The sequence below is a fragment of the Drosophila simulans genome, chromosome 3L, assembly GCF_016746395.2.
Source record: "Drosophila simulans strain w501 chromosome 3L, Prin_Dsim_3.1, whole genome shotgun sequence".
In the NCBI taxonomy this organism is placed as follows: domain Eukaryota; kingdom Metazoa; phylum Arthropoda; class Insecta; order Diptera; family Drosophilidae; genus Drosophila; species Drosophila simulans.
In genome coordinates, this window is record NC_052522.2 from 5936681 (window position 1) to 5952526 (window position 15846).

At 44.5% G+C, this 15846-nt stretch overlaps 5 protein-coding genes across 5 annotated transcripts; 4 read left to right on the forward strand and 1 right to left on the reverse strand.

Moving 5' to 3' along the window:
- Positions 1–2: 2 nt before the first annotated feature.
- LOC6736952 (serine protease 1) lies at positions 3–1136 on the reverse strand. The gene is made up of 2 exons (XM_002083763.4): positions 842–1136; positions 3–782 (listed from the first exon to the last, which is right to left on the reverse strand). Exons 1-2 carry the CDS (start codon positions 1099–1101, stop codon positions 224–226), a joined length of 819 nt encoding a protein of 272 aa, XP_002083799.1. The 5' UTR covers positions 1102–1136; the 3' UTR covers positions 3–223.
- Positions 1137–1695: 559 nt separating this feature from the next.
- On the forward strand, positions 1696–2682 carry LOC6736953 (serine protease 1). The gene is made up of 2 exons (XM_002083764.4): positions 1696–2004; positions 2062–2682. Exons 1-2 carry the CDS (start codon positions 1745–1747, stop codon positions 2612–2614), a joined length of 813 nt encoding a protein of 270 aa, XP_002083800.1. The 5' UTR covers positions 1696–1744; the 3' UTR covers positions 2615–2682.
- A 100-nt stretch (positions 2683–2782) lies between these two features.
- On the forward strand, positions 2783–4833 carry LOC6736954 (brachyurin). Its single transcript, XM_016170925.3, has 2 exons — positions 2783–3415; positions 3593–4833. Exon 2 carries the CDS (start codon positions 3600–3602, stop codon positions 4557–4559), a length of 960 nt encoding a protein of 319 aa, XP_016030596.1. The 5' UTR covers positions 2783–3415; positions 3593–3599; the 3' UTR covers positions 4560–4833.
- Positions 4834–5644: 811 nt separating this feature from the next.
- LOC6736955 (serine protease 1) lies at positions 5645–6773 on the forward strand. The gene is made up of 2 exons (XM_002083766.4): positions 5645–5951; positions 6029–6773. The coding sequence occupies exons 1-2, from the start codon at positions 5695–5697 to the stop codon at positions 6585–6587; spliced, it is 816 nt and encodes a 271-aa protein (XP_002083802.1). The 5' UTR covers positions 5645–5694; the 3' UTR covers positions 6588–6773.
- Positions 6774–14830: 8057 nt separating this feature from the next.
- LOC6736956 (serine protease 1) lies at positions 14831–15788 on the forward strand. Its single transcript, XM_002083767.4, has 2 exons — positions 14831–15130; positions 15190–15788. Exons 1-2 carry the CDS (start codon positions 14871–14873, stop codon positions 15752–15754), a joined length of 825 nt encoding a protein of 274 aa, XP_002083803.1. The 5' UTR covers positions 14831–14870; the 3' UTR covers positions 15755–15788.
- Positions 15789–15846: the final 58 nt, after the last annotated feature.

The following is a 15846-nucleotide window of genomic DNA, read 5'->3' on the forward strand; positions in this document are numbered from 1 at the left end:
AATGCTTGGTATTTGTTTGTATGCAATGAATAAAAAGGTTCCTTATTACGTAATTAATACTCAACATATTTGTTTTAGATAAGAACAAGATAAGGGTATGTCCAACATAAAAAACATAATCAGTTACAATTCGGATTGCGCAGTTGAGTTCATTCCAATAGCAGCTTAAAAATAGGCAATTCTTTTCAGGAATATGAAAACTGGACTGCTTGGCTGATTTTGGCTAATAAAACACGCCGGACTGGTTCTTGATCCAATCCAGATAGCTGGTGACGCGGGTGAAACCAGCAGGCGCATTTTTCTCACATCCCTTGGAGGACACAAACGAGGTCACACCAATTAGTCTATTGTTCACAGCCAACGGACCGCCAGAATCGCCCTGACAGGTCGACTTCTTGTTGATTGAGGACACGCAGATCACTCCACTGGTAACCACAGATGACCCATAGGTCTGCTGACACACAGCATTGGTAATGACCTGAAATTCTGCATATTGAAGGTTCGCGGCAACGGCAGTGCTGGAATCGGAGGTCCTGCCCCATCCGGAAGCCACTGCAGTCTGTCCGACGTAGGTGGAGTAGCTGCTGGCGATGGCAGGCAGGGCAATCTTATTTATGGAAGCTGTAAAAGTCACGGATGGAGTCTTGATCAGGGAGATGTCGTTGCGCAAAGTGGCCGCATTGTAGCTGGCATGCTGCACAAACTTGGAGCTGGAGACCTTTTTCTTTAGTTTGGCACTTGTGCGAACGGTATATCCATAGTAGATGGTCACGGAAGAGGCTCTAACCGAGTAAATCTTAAGTTTGGAATTCCATTATCGATTTTTAGAAAAGTTACTCACCCTTTGGTGCAATGGGCAGCAGTTAGAACCCATGTATTCGCTATTATTGAACCACCGCACCACCAACTGCCAGCCGAGCTTTTAAAACTGAGTCCCACCTGGTATGGAAACTGGTTAGCAGCTGCCTTGTTTCCATTGGTAATGCGACCATCTATGGACGGAACAGCTACGCTATCACGGGGATGTTCTGGAGTGTCCTGGGGCAGGACATCACCAGAAACGGTGGCAATTGCCAAGAACAAGACAACAAAAACCTTCATCTGGATCGAATACACTTTAAAGAGTGAGCAATTTCTGGTATTGAGGATCATTTTATATTGTCTTTCAATCAGCAGGGAAACAACAGAACTGTAAATCTTTAACCATTTAATAGGCTTAAAAAGGTCTTAAGACAACTGTAAATTACATCATTAGGGCAATATCGTTTTCAATTTACCAAGAATTAAATAAAATAAAAGCAATTGTTTGCTAATGGATCTTTTTATAAAGTCCCACTATTTATGGCTTACTTTATAAGGCACGACGTAAATAGGCAGTTAAGATAAAGAAATATTGATAAGTAATAAATAATTGTTTTTAACCAAGCAAATCCAAACTAGCAAAACAAAAGCACACTATTATTGAGTGGTAATGCTACCAAAGTAATTATCTTTTATTCGCACAATTTGAAAGTCCCTAATTTGTGATAAAGAAATAAATGCCAGTAGCTACATTAATATCTTATCAAGCAGAATACTTTTACAGAAGCACCATAAAATAAACCAAAATAAATTTTTGCGACACTTAATCAGAACATTTAAGTGGACTTGCCCAGCCATCTATGCAGATAAGATTCCTCTGGCTGGGTATAAAAGAAGCCGCGTTGGAAAGGTAAAATCACTCATATTTTGAGCACCTATCAGCATGAAGGTTTTCGTAGTTTTGGTTCTGGCTCTGGCCTCCGCCTCCGCTGGGCTCCTGCCCATTGTCGCCCCTGTGCATCCCCGCGACAGGGTCTCGACCCCATCCATCACCGGTCGCATCACCAACGGCAAGGACGCCGTTGCCGGCCAGTTCCCCTACCAGGTGGGACTTAGTTTCTCCAGCTCTGCTGGCAGTTGGTGGTGCGGTGGCTCCATCATCGGCAACGAGTGGGTGCTGACTGCTGCTCACTGTACCGACGGGTAAGTGCATTTTCCGTCCTACAAAAAACAGAACTAATGAGAGTATTTCCCATGTAGTGCCGCTTCCGTGACCATCTACTACGGTGCCACTGTCCGTACTAGCCCCGAGTTCACCCAAATCGTCAGCGCCTCGAAGTTCAGGCAGCACGAGAACTACCTGGCTCTGACCATCCGCAACGACATCTCCCTGATCCAGACCTCGTCCGTGTCCTTCTCGGCTTCCGTGAACAAGATCAACCTGCCCGCCGTCTCCAGCAGCTACTCCACCTACGAGGGAAAGACCGCTGTTGCCTCCGGATGGGGTCTCACCTCCGACAGCGCCACCGCCGTGGCTCGCGATCTGCAGTACGTGGACCTTACCGTCATCTCCAACGCCGTGTGCCAGAATACCTTCGGAAGCCTGATCGTGACCAGCAGGGTCCTCTGCGTTGCCACCCCCAACAAGTCCTCCACCTGCCAGGGTGATTCCGGCGGCCCATTGGCTCTCGATGGTGTCCTCATCGGTGCCACCTCCTTTGGATCCGCTGATGGTTGCGAGTCTGGCGCACCAGCTGCTTTCACCCGTATCACTTACTTCCGCGATTGGATTAAGGGAATTTCCGGTATCTAAGTGTTGAAGTACGAAATATGAAAACTGCAAAATATTTTTATAAATAAAACCATAGTCATGATTTTACATATGATTTAGCCTTTTAAATAATGTCAAGATATTGAGATCTACTCTCTAATCGTTTAATGGATCAGATTTCATAATAACTCTTATATACAAACTAAATACACTTATGGCTTTTGATATCGCCAAAGTGGGTACTTTATGATAGGTGACGAAAATGGGGCCTTGGATTGTAAAACCCCAAAGCCATTCAACTGCAGGAAAATTATCAATGGCCTTTCATGTGTCGAAATGCAGGCGAAGGCGTGCAGTAAATTAAACAAGTAATAAACTAAGCGTTGATAAAACGACAGTCAATAAATACAGAGACCCCGACCCAGACATTCTGGCCAATGTTGGGGGCTAAGACTGAAATCGTGCAATTAAAGACCCGGGAAAATGGGGGGTTCGAAAGCAATTAAGGGAACTGCAGTATGCCAAAGGGGGACGAAGGCCTAGCCTAAGCAACATAATCGCCAAAACGTGCGGCAATTACACGGTAGCTGGAGGAATTGAATGCCAAACATCTGCTGCTCCTCCCGTCCCCGTATAATTTGCACTCGTCCCAAGCAAATTCAATTAACAAACGATGCGGACACGTGCCGCATCCAAGTCGATGACGCAATGTCGATGCCACAATCACTGACTATAAAAACACCAGCTAAAACAACAACAAGCCCAGTACTTCACGTGAAGAGCCCACTCAGACTTGAACTTGGACTAACTCATTACGAGGAACATCAGATATATATATTACATGTAAATAATATGGAAATCCATTCATAAATTTCATTTAACATAATGAATAGAGTTCCCTATTCTCATATTTAAGCGCTATTCTATGAAGTTGGTCAGAAAAAGGAATTTTACATTTAAAAGATATAGTATAGAATGCAATAACAGGGTATTCCCCATATTATTTTTTTAATTCCATAGTGATAGGATGACGCAATACCAGGTTATAAGTACTTTTTTCCTGCTACTTATATCATCCACACTAGTAAAATCAAGGGAGCCTTGGCTGTATAGTTTTGAGCAGCCCAAAGAGGAGTCTCCGGACGATGATGATGCAGTAATGGAGAGACGTTGGCAGCTTGGCTACGAGAACTTTCGACTTCGCTGCGAAAAATTCGAGATGGAAGGTAATCAAACCGCTGCCGTAAGAACTCGAATAGCTGGCGGAGAATTGGCCACGCGCGGCATGTTTCCCTATCAAGTGGGTCTGGTGATTCAGCTGAGTGGCGCAGATCTGGTCAAGTGCGGTGGTTCCCTTATCACTCTTCAGTTTATTTTGACTGCAGCCCATTGTCTGACCGACGCCATAGCTGCAAAGATTTACACGGGCTCCACCGTATTTGCCGATGTAGAAGACTCCGTGGAGGAGTTACAAGTAACGCATAGAGATTTTATAATTTATCCTGATTACTTGGGCTTTGGGGGATATAGTGACTTGGCTTTAATACGACTGCCAAGAAAAGTCAGAACTTCAGAACAAGTGCAGCCCATTGAGTTGGCTGGGGAGTTCATGCATCAGAACTTTCTGGTGGGCAAAGTGGTGACCCTATCTGGCTGGGGTTATCTGGGAGATTCAACCGACAAACGGACGCGACTTCTACAGTACTTGGATGCGGAGGTGATCGATCAGGAACGCTGCGTCTGCTATTTTCTGCCAGGATTGGTTAGCCAGCGACGTCACCTGTGCACCGATGGAAGCAATGGACGTGGTGCCTGCAATGGCGACTCCGGTGGCCCCGTGGTGTACCACTGGCGCAATGTCAGCTACCTGATTGGGGTCACCTCGTTCGGCAGTGCCGAAGGATGCGAGGTGGGGGGGCCCACTGTCTACACCAGGATAACCGCATATTTGCCATGGATCCGACAGCAAACGGCAATGACCAACTAAATGCAATTAACGCCTAATTGCAGCCCATTAATTGCTAAACAATATAGTCGGTCCAGACAATAAAACCAATTTGAGCAATGAAACCGAAACAGGTTCTTCTGTCGAGAAGGGAAGGTGCAAATGGTCCATTTTATGGGTGGATGTTTTCCCTTGAATGGAAATTGTTGCCGATAAATAACAATAAACATTTCGGCATTACAGCAGACCAAGTCAATTTGGGGAGCTCAATAAGGGCACAAAAGAAAAATAACATTTCCATGGAGATTGCTGATGAATCGCCAGTGAAATTGAAATCATTGGGTTGAGTTTTTGGTGAGGGCATATTGGGTACAGGTCTGTACTACAGACCGCAGCGCCTCCTCCCGCTAATCGCCTTCAATTGGCCATCTGAATTGGCTATTAACCGCAGTGATGTGGTCGGTTGAACGCGTCATAAAATCACGCGGCATTCGCTGATAAAGAAGGCTGCGGTTGCGAAAACAACTGAAATTTGCGTGTTTGTAATCGAAGAGAAACCAGATACGCAATTGTCAGACGGCGGTATTATTTCCTTTCCTATGAAGTTTAAGCAGTCTTGACCAACTCACGTCCCACTCCTTGACCTTTATCGAAGGTAAACAAACCCAACTAAACTGTGGGCTTACTGCTTCTCACCCTATAGACAGGCGATAAGATAGCACTCGACTACCATGGGAATTTTAAGATACGCTGAAGAGCAAAGCAAACCTTTGCCAATTTTGTATTGCACTATATAGTTATGTATATATCGCGTATGTGTAAAACTAATCAAATTAATTAGCAACCCCATGCTAGGCATTTGGCATCGCACCGGCTCGATCTAGAAATCCACTCGAGGCCCATAGCCCTGATTAGATCCGTATCGAGATTAATACTCTTGGATTGGGAAAGTAATTTTGGCGACCGTGTGGCTGAAGTTCATTCATTCATATCGTCGGCACAAAATCTCAACAGATAAGGTAGTTCGAACCGACTTTAGTGGTCCTATCTAATCGAGACAGCTCTATTTCTGAATTGCAACCCAATCGCAGACGCGTCTTGGCCAGTATAAAAGACCCCAGCTGGGCCTTGGCCAAACAGTTGAGTTCCCTTAACTGAACAAGCAACAATTCCCAAGATGAAGTTCCTGATCATCCTTGCCCTGGCTGTGGCCGCCTCCGCTTTCCCCGAGCCGGAGCTGCGTCACCGCAGCCGCGAGATGCCCGTGGTTGGCGACATTGGAGGTCGCATCACCGGAGGAAGCAACGCCGCCGTCGGCCAGTTCCCCTACCAGGTGGGACTTTCCCTGAAGCTGAGTGCTCTGTCCAGCGCCTGGTGCGGTGGTTCCCTGATCGGCAGCACCTGGGTCCTGACCGCTGCTCACTGTACCGATGGGTGAGTGTCCCTTGAAGGAAAGCCGAAAATGTCTTGGAACCAATGTCCTAACCAATTGTATGTTTGATTTATCGCAGAATTCAGTCCGTGACCGTCTACTTGGGCGCCACCGTGCGCACCTCCGCCGAGATCACCCACACCGTGCCCAGCTCCGACATCATCATCCACTCCGGCTGGAACAGCGCTAACCTGCGCAACGACATCTCCCTGATCAAGATCCCCGCCACCTCCTCCAGCAGCAGGATCTCCGCCGTCAAGCTGCCAAGCATCGCCAACTCCTACTCGACCTTCGTCGGTGACGTCGCTGTCGCCTCTGGATGGGGACGCACCAGTGACTCCTCCAGTAGTGTGGCTACCAATCTTCAGTATGTCGACCTGACTGTGATCACCAACTCAAAGTGCTCCCAAACCTACGGCACCTCGGTCGTTACCGACTCAACCCTCTGCGTCGCGACCACAAGCGGAACCTCCACCTGCAACGGTGACTCCGGCGGTCCTCTGGTCCTCAAGTCGTCCAACGAGCAGATCGGTCTGACCTCATTCGGTGCCTCTGCCGGTTGCGAGAAGGGCTACCCCGCTGCCTTCACTCGTGTGACCAGCTACTTGGACTGGATCAAGACTAAGACTGGTATCTAGGAAGGAATCAGGAACTACAATTTCGCTTAAAAATAAAAATCATTTCTAAAAAATTCAAAAGTTTAATACCTCTATAGGGGGAGGGTCGTCGGTTAAAGTAACAATCCATATCGTCTTGTACTTATACTTTTGTCTAAAATCAAAAATCATCATATAACAGACAAATAAAATTGAATGCAAGGCCAAGCTGTTACTGGCATTCGGTGAGTAAGTTCTCATTAAAATTCATTAAATTGCCAAGCGACACAATAAAAGCTAAAAAGTTTGCAAGCAGATGAAAAAAATTCAATGATGAAAATTTTTGCTCAAGTGAAAGTTGAAAAGAAAAACGCAGACAATATGTCAACAGTTGAGTTATTACGAGGCATTTAAAGAAATGACGAAAGTTGTTGCCATATATGTATCGCCTTTTACACGCAGCCCATTAAATGTAATTCCAGAACTTTCTCATACGAGTTTCTAACAGTGTAGGTTCCTCCCATCTCAAAAGGATGGCAGGTGGTGGCCAAAATCCAGTCCGGACCAGATGGTCCTGCGGTTCCGCATAAAAAGCATTTACTCAACACGAGCCAGCCGGCAAAGCGACAAAAAGTAGAGACGGAGACAGAAACTGGAACCAAAAACCAGATCCCGATCCAGAGACATAACAAAGTCAGTCAGGGAAAATAGCAGCAGCTGAGCTTGAAAGTGGATGCCGGGTGGAAAGGCAAACCCCCACGCCCAGCCGAGGGTTAAGGGGTCCGTCCAGTCGGGCTGATAAATGTTTGCATTGCGGAAATTTATGACAGCACAAAAAGTTTCCTGCACTCGTATTCTGTGGTTTAGATATGACAAAATATCATACATAGTCAGCCGAAATAAAAAACGCAGAAGTTACTATGGCTGTCACTATGGGTATGTGTGCGTATGTGGGCAAAGTTAGTTAAAATGTCAACCCGGAAAGCGGACAACGAGTGTTTATGGCCAAAGTTTTTTATTTAAAATCCACTTTTGCCAGTCGCAATGCTCTGATTGAACTTCGCCTCCTTCTTGGCCACAAACTTCACTTCCCTGCTGATTGAAGTCAACTTTGTTTTGGCCATTTCTGTTGGCTTCCCATGGCAGTCAGTCGGTCAAGTGGTTTTGTTTGATTCGCTCTATTGGTTATCAATTTTTACAGCCGGAGGACATTCACAGATGACATATTTCTTTAAGTCTTTATGTAGCAGATAAAATAATAAACTAATTCAAAATTTCAGTTTATTAATTGGTCCAATGATAGTTATAATGGAATCATTATTTGTTTCATTGCCGCCGGTATCCTTGTTCGATCTTCACAATTCCGGTGAGTGTGACAATCAAAGTCGAATTGGTTTATTGATATCAGTGCGACTTCCTCTTGACCTCTGACCCAGTTCGCACCAATTAAATATTTAGGTCCGTTTCATGTGGCAGCTAATAAAATCAATTCTCGCATCGTATAGGGAGGAGCTCTAAGCGCAGAGCAAAATCAATTAACGTACTGTCAGCTCATCAATTATGGCCAAATAAAACGGGTGGGGCGAAAGGACTTTTCGACCGGGGAGTCAACAACGCAATCCTGGCTAATAAATGCCAGCCAATTCAAAGCAATCAACTTAATTAACGATTTTTGGCGGGGCCATGAGTCGGCTACATAATTAATTAAATGGAGTCGAAATTGGCCAACCGAAAAAATCAAAAAACCAGAGCAGACGTTTCCGATTTGCAAGCTCAGCATTTCGGGGTCAGCACATAGCGAAAATGACCATTACTTCTAATAGTTTCAGCCATAATAATGTTGATGATGAATGGTCATTTCCAACATGACTAACAATCAGAGAGATAAGTTAATTAAGAACAGAAGCGGAGACTTCAGCCCTTCCTTAATGAAATTAATATTAAGTATAAATGTACACCAATGTTTAAACTAACTGGCCAACAAATTAATGAAATAATTGCCTTTCATTATACATGCGGTTACCTTTGAAGGATACGTGACATTAAAACATATTAAATAACTTTGGTTACGCGTTGATTGATGTGTTCTTAACCGCATTGCTTGGCATTTCTGGGTAACCAATTTAGGATTTAGGAACTAGGATGACTATAAATTTCTGCCTTGATGATTTTTATGTTATAGTCGAAGAAATAATTTAACTTAAGCGCAACTTTGACTGGCACTTTCTTAACCGCTTAGTTGGCCGTGTGCCTGAGACACTTTGAATGATGTTCGGCTAATTAAGCGCCAAACAATTACTATTGCTCCAGCACTTAACAACCCCAAGTCACTTGCGATGACAGGACAACACCGAAAGTGTTTCTAGCAAAAAAGCCCCATGCCGAAACCAAGAGGCACACACACACACACACACTGGCAGAGTATCTATCACACACTTAATTCATTTAACTCAAACATTTTCATTTATTTATCGCATTACTGGCTCCTTGCAACCCCAGTTGGAACCGCCATCAGCAGAGTTTTTTCGGCTAATGACTTCCTGCTTTTCCTAACGCGCTCAACATCCGGCTACCCCACATGTGTGTGTGTGTGAATCTGGCAGGGATTGGGTTGGGCTCGGTTGGGTGTGGGTATGGGCTAACTGACTGAGTGAATGACTGACTGACAGTCCAACCACCCACCGAGATCACACAGCGGCAGGGTTAAGTGGAGGGCGCATCGGGCTCATTGAATGCTTTTGGCATGTTGCCCGGCTCGACACCATTATTTCTGGTAACAAGATAATTGTATAATGAAATCCAAACAACACTTGGGTCTTGGTGTGGCTCTGCTGGTGGCTCCACTTGAACCACCAACGCCCGAAAACAAGTTCACTCAGCATCCACCACAATGACTTGACTGCAAAGTTCGCTGGTTTTTTGTTCGGACCCGGAGACAAAGAGTTTTGGCTTGACTTCTGATGGAGTGGCGATACTTGTTCTGGTCCAAGTGGGTTCGCTTGATGAACTAGGAACGCTGTAGATTTCTAAATTAGTTTCAAGCCATTCAATTGCCCAAAACAACTGGCTTATATTTTGATTTTTCTATCTATTCTCAATGAAAAAGTCATTTTACGAATCATCTGATAACATGATAAGATAGCTTGTGTTTTTATGCAATTCATTCAAATGCCTCAAGTGCCTTTTCATTGATAAGATAGTTTTTAATTTTAACACATTAAAACCTATTCTTTTACGATAAAAGTTAATTTATTGTCAATGGTGAAAAGATCTTAGTGTAAGCCTATTGAAAAGAGGAGAGGGTATCTTAACCTCACCAAATACCTTAAATGTTGAGATTTTTAGATTGTGACATAGTCTCAGACAAAAACGCCTCTTATCAGCTTTGGTTGTAACTTTCCGACTGATAAAAATAACTACAATTTCGTTAGTATCTAAGCATTCTTAGTTTCTTGAGTAATTAAACCAAAGAAATCGCCTGTAAGAGCAATCCTTAGTCAACAATTTCATCTGTCGAAAGCAGACTTCCCCTTTTCTCTTGATTTCATTTCATTCGCATGGAAGTAAAATGTCTTGTCATGGTCTCGTGCCTTTTGTTTTCATGTTGCTTTTTTTCCTGCCTTTTGTTTTTCCCTTTGGGAGTGACAATTGATTGACGGGAAAAGTTAATGGCTTACTTTCTGGCTATATATGGAACTCGAGGAATACTTAAGGAAGTGCGTTTGCTTTTGGGCCAACGAACAAGCGGTAACAATAATTGAAACATCTCCGGGTCTCGAAAATTTCCCCAAAAGCTGCGCACATATCAAGTAGATAGTCCACACACTCACGGCCATATGCAAAGCCGCTCAGAGAGCACTCACCGAAATCCCCATGCCTCCATCCTAGCATCCTGGTATCTGGTGCGAGTATCTGGTATCCTGGCATTACCTAGAGCCATCACTCAGTAAAAAAGGAGAGCGACGGCAGCAAAAATAATAATACTTTGCTCCTCCGGCAGGGCACAAAATAAAGACATAAAACAAACAAATGCCGGCATCGAGGAGGAAATATGGGAGGAACCCGTCCAGAGGAAGGTGGATTGAATGGTTGACTGGCAGTGGAGTGGCTTTTAGTGCGTTCAAGCAGAAAAATATATAGAAAACAATAAACCGAAATTACAACAAGAGCAAGTGCGGCACGAGCCAGGGCAAAAACCAAAAAATATATTGGCAAACAAAATGTTTATAAGCCATAAAGCATTTGCCAGACCCAGCTGCATATTCATATAAATATTTGCATGCTAAAATTTGATGAGTAGTTATATATTTTCCGACACAAACAAGAGCCAAACATTACGTCAAGCGGAATGCGGAGATATTTCAAAAGAGGATCGCATAAATTCGAGGCATTAATGAAGTCCCAACAAAGGGGATTCCCGACTGAATGAGCAATCTGCACAGGATATTAACTATTCTATCTCCCCACACCAGCCCACCGACCAAAATAGCAGACTGCATTCAAATTCTGGCAGACAAGACACTGCAACTACACAAAGGAAGTTGCAATATTCAATGCCAAGAATGCCCGGAACAATAGGATGAATTCACAGTGAGTATTCACAAGTCATTGATACGGGCCGAGCGGAATCATTTTTTCCTTTTCTTCCTCTCTTTTTTTTGATACCCCAATGTGCCAATGCCAATAAGCAGACAAGTACCACCTCCGATGGGGACACGTACTTGTTTCGCCTCGAAACATCCACCCAACTACGTCTTTCACTCCGTGAAAATCCAATTGTCATAGTAGACAAAAATCCCTAGCGTTGGCACACAATAATAAAAAGCGACGGTGGCGAAAAAAAAGGAACCCAGCCAAAAGCAATCTATCGAAAAGGATTTGTTTGCATGGCAGGAATTTATATTTATATATTTCGAGCTGGAAAAAGGCTGAGCCTTCTCATATGCAAAAGTAGACGGGGTGCCGTCAGCTTATTGATAGAAAATCACGGAGGAAGCAAAAATTGTCCTCGCTGTGCGTTTTTCTCAAATATTTGCCAAGCCAAGTCGATATTCATGCATACACATTTTTGTATCCCCATATAATAACTTAGTTTGATCCCTGCGCATAAAATTTAATGGTGGCCACTTGTGTTTGTCGTCTGTTCGCCGGATTTGTGTCAGAATATTGACAGTTGGTCGAAGTCATGGTATCGGGACAACAGGGCGTATGTGCAATGCCCACCACCACTTCTCGTCATCCATTCGCCGCTAAGCTCGCCTTTTTATCAAGTTTTCTGGTGGGAAAGAGCTCCTCCTGGAAAGAGCTCCGCAGTCTGCCAGCTGCTCCCTAATCAAACTTTTTCAATACATCGCGCATTAAAAACGAGTTGACAAAGTGCAACACAAAACTTTGACCAAGTCCCAGGACCTGCTAAGTCCTGGGTTAACTTAGGTCACAAAATTGAGGGAAGGGTGCTCCCTTCAAACGTGAGTCACTCTAACATCTCTACTTACCAAGCAAAACTGCACCAGCAAATTGCATTTTGAAAAAAAAAAAAAATTCGATGGCAAACTTTTGCAATGCATTTTACCCAGAGGTTTGAGTAACATCTTGAAAATGGGATGATATAAAATGAGGCGATAAGTTGCTTGGCATGTTTGGGAACCTGCAAAAAAGGTGGCTGGCAAGCACATTACTCATACGCAATGTGAGACTATGACTATTCCGGGAGGCATGATTAATGAGGCGGCTGCTGTTGACATCCCGAAAAGCAATTTGAATTATAGCTGAGAATAGACATAGTTCCCTGTGATAAGTCATTTGCGACAGGACCAAGATGAGAGCAGTTTGGGCGGGTCAGCTGGGCCAGACAGTTGTCATTAATTCTGGTCAACAAGGAGCCGGAGACGGATTTCTTGAGCTGACCGCAGGCACAGCGACATTTTCATCACAATTTAATACAAAAAACTTAGCTGAACGATATTTGCTGCACTGCCCGAAAGTTCGAAAGGAATATTAATAAATAAAGCAATCATAATGATCCTAAGCTCGTTAAATAGCAATATCCTTCAGATTCTCATACTTATATACCTATTATGCCAATTAAGATGGTTTATAACAAGAATTGTATATATGTTTTATATAAGTGTTTCAGTTTTTGTGTTTTCAATAGGACCTTGAAATCGTTATAAGTATACGTTAACAGGGCATTTCTTTATATTTCTCCAAGTGCCTGTTTCAACATTATTGGATTGGGGGAATAGCGACAGCCAAAACACACAATCCGAGTGCCAGTGGAAGCGTAATCGATGCGGCTCACATTAGATGGTCGTCCCGGAGAGGGCCAAACCCGGTTGAAGTGAGCCGGACGGAGTCCTTGGCCAGCCACCAGCATTTCAAGTGCTCCCCAACAGAACCAACTGACTGACCTCTCCGGGAACTGCTCCCTTCGCTGCCGCTGCTGCTTTTTATCCCAAGCTGCTGCTTCGTTTATCATTTGTTGTTCACTTGTCGAAATTTTATTGCTGCAATCTTGTTTGTCGTCGTCGTCGTCTCGTCCTTTTCCTTTTCCTCGTCAAAGGAGCGCGCACGCTGGGGGACATTTCAAATGCCTTCCTAAGGACTTTTACACACATAGTATATAATTGGGGTCGGAATTTTAGCAACAATATCTCTTCTGTATTTTCATAGTTATCTGAATTATTAAAAAGGCATCGAAGACCATTTAATCTAAGTATAATTATTTTACTTGGATTTTTTTAAAGACTTTATTAATTTTAAAATGTATATGTAAAAATATAAAAATACCTTACGTGTCTTAAAATATTAGTTAATATGTCTATTTATTTTTAAGCTTTCTTGCTAGCTATTAATTTTACCCCTACTGTGCTCAAATCCACTTGAACCAGAGGCGTAGCCATATCCTGATGAATATTCGGGTCCTTTTCTTACTCGACCCCTCATCTACGCAACTGGTTGGGTAAGTCGAGTGCTCCTTTTATCCGAGAGGACTGGACATTGTTGTTCAGGCTGTCGTTGTCGCAGCCGGAAATGCGTCTAATAAGCGTGTGTGTCGGGTGAGCGCATTACGTATACGTAATATACATTTATATCTAAGTGTACCACATACGTCTCTGCCAGCAATTTAAAGTGCGACCCTTTTTTATTTTTGGGCTGCTTTAAAACTGCTGCTCCACAAACAATGAGAGCAAATATTTCAAGAAAATTAGTTTCCTTTGTTCCTCCAGAGAGTCTGAGACAAAAGAAGCGAAATTTTCCGCAATCAGCGAAAGAAGCAACCATAAAAACGCTCAGCAGTGCAGGGCAAACAAAACGAACGGCAGAGGAAAATCAATAAAATGCAGTTAATATAAGGATTAAATAAATGAAAAATTCTTCAGGCCAAGTGTTCGCTGCTCCTTTAGGATGAAATCTATTTCATGCTTGGCATTTATGGCCCAGACACGCACAGTGGCCCACAAAAGTCACTGCCCGACAGCAACTACACACTACATGTGTCAGCATGAAAGGCAATGAATTGTTTTTATGTGCTAATGTCCTGCAGGATTCTGTTCCGGAGACCGGCCCAAAATCCAGTATGCTTTTGCATGCCCGACACGTAAGGCGATTTGATTTCAATTTCCCAGATTCAACTTGCCACTGTCGCCTTTGACCGCCCGCCCACTCGAATGAGTTGGCAAGTTTGGCACACCGCTGCGTATGCTTAATACGATTTGGGCCCGGCCATCAGATAATCACTGGGTATTTCAGCCACTTCACTGCGGTGAGTGTCGCCGTAAACCATTTCTGATCGATGGCTCCCGAAAATAATCAAATAATTCGATTAAACCGATTTCGCTTAGCTGGTTTTCCCAGCTATAAATATACGTGTATATCTTAAAGCAGAGCAAAAGTCAGCCAAAGTCGTTCGTTTGGCAAAATATCACTGCCGTCATTTAGCGAAATCTATGCTTATCACTTAGCACTTATCATTCGAGTGGACGACGTTTGCCGCCAGTTCGCTTGTGAAGTGCGTTTAATTGAAAGCCTGCGGTGTGTAATCTCACCGGTGTCCCACAAGTCCGATAACAGCAGATACTTTTTTTTTGGCTTGGGTCAATCAAAGCCGATAAGTGGGACTACATCCTTTTTGGCCGACATCAATAAAAGAAAGAAATAAAATCGAAAACCGGACCAAAACCCACCACTGATAAGCAATTTCACGCGAATAAACAGAAGTGACTTGGTCAGAATACAAGAGGCACGGCCAATGATAAGCGGCCCAATTAGGTGGTATAAAAGTGCTGCAGTGGCCGGCAAAGAATCATTCGTTCTCCGACCATCATGAAAGTGCTCGTAGTCTTCGCCCTGGCTCTGGCCACCGCCTCCGCCGGTCTGCTGCCCCAGCAGGTGCCGATCCACCCCCGTGATCTGCCCGCCGTGACCAAGATCGAGGGTCGCATCACCAACGGCAAGACCGCCACTGCTGGCCAGTTCCCCTACCAGGTGGGACTCAGCTTCGCCAGCTCCAGCGGCAGCTGGTGGTGCGGTGGTTCCCTCATCGACAACACCTGGGTTCTCACTGCTGCTCACTGCACTTCTGGGTGAGTTAACTTATATATTTACCCACAAAATGTTTTAAATTATAATGTATATCTCTCAGTGCCTCCGCTGTGACCCTCTACTACGGAGCCACCGTGCGTACTAATGCCCAGCTGGTCCAGACTGTTGCCGCAGCTAACTTCGTTCAGCACGCCAGCTACAACTCGGTTGTGTTGAGGAACGACATTTCCCTGATCAAAACCCCAACGATTTCCTTCACCTCCTCCATTAACAAGGTTGCGCTGCCCGCCATCGCCGGTACCTACTCCACTTACGCTGGACAGCAGGCTATTGCCTCCGGATGGGGCAAGACCTCCGATTCCGCCACCAGCGTCGCTAACACTCTGCAGTACGAAGTCTTCGAGGTTGTGTCCGTCTCTGTGTGCCAGAGCACTTATGGCTCTCTGGTCGCCACGAACAACGTGATCTGCGTTGCCACCCCCAACAAGGTGTCCACCTGCAACGGCGACTCCGGCGGCCCACTGGTCCTGGCCAACGAGAAATACCTCATCGGTGTCACCTCCTTCGTGTCCAGCGCTGGTTGTGAGTCCGGTGCCCCTGCTGGCTTCACCCGTGTGACCAGCTACTTGGACTGGATCAAGGAAAACACCGGCCTCTCCTACTAAGCACAGCATGAATAAAAACGATTAATGACTAAAACCAAAACTCTTAATTCTGGGAAAACCATGTCAGTTTTTTAAGTTAATTTAGCAGAAGT

Bases quoted from the DNA above. Each gene is read 5' to 3' on its own strand.
- LOC6736952 (XM_002083763.4), bottom strand. From the start codon at position 1,101: ATGAAGGTTTTTGTTGTCTTGTTCTTGGCAATTGCCACCGTTTCTGGT. The intron at 783-841 runs GTGAGTAACTTT...TTACTCGGTTAG, and splicing joins GCTGCCCATTGCACCAAAGG to AGCCTCTTCCGTGACCATCT.
- LOC6736953 (XM_002083764.4), top strand. From the start codon at position 1,745: ATGAAGGTTTTCGTAGTTTTGGTTCTGGCTCTGGCCTCCGCCTCCGCT. The intron at 2,005-2,061 runs GTAAGTGCATTT...TTTCCCATGTAG, and splicing joins GCTGCTCACTGTACCGACGG to TGCCGCTTCCGTGACCATCT.
- LOC6736954 (XM_016170925.3), top strand. From the start codon at position 3,600: ATGACGCAATACCAGGTTATAAGTACTTTTTTCCTGCTACTTATATCA.
- LOC6736955 (XM_002083766.4), top strand. From the start codon at position 5,695: ATGAAGTTCCTGATCATCCTTGCCCTGGCTGTGGCCGCCTCCGCTTTC. The intron at 5,952-6,028 runs GTGAGTGTCCCT...GATTTATCGCAG, and splicing joins GCTGCTCACTGTACCGATGG to AATTCAGTCCGTGACCGTCT.
- LOC6736956 (XM_002083767.4), top strand. From the start codon at position 14,871: ATGAAAGTGCTCGTAGTCTTCGCCCTGGCTCTGGCCACCGCCTCCGCC. The intron at 15,131-15,189 runs GTGAGTTAACTT...TATATCTCTCAG, and splicing joins GCTGCTCACTGCACTTCTGG to TGCCTCCGCTGTGACCCTCT.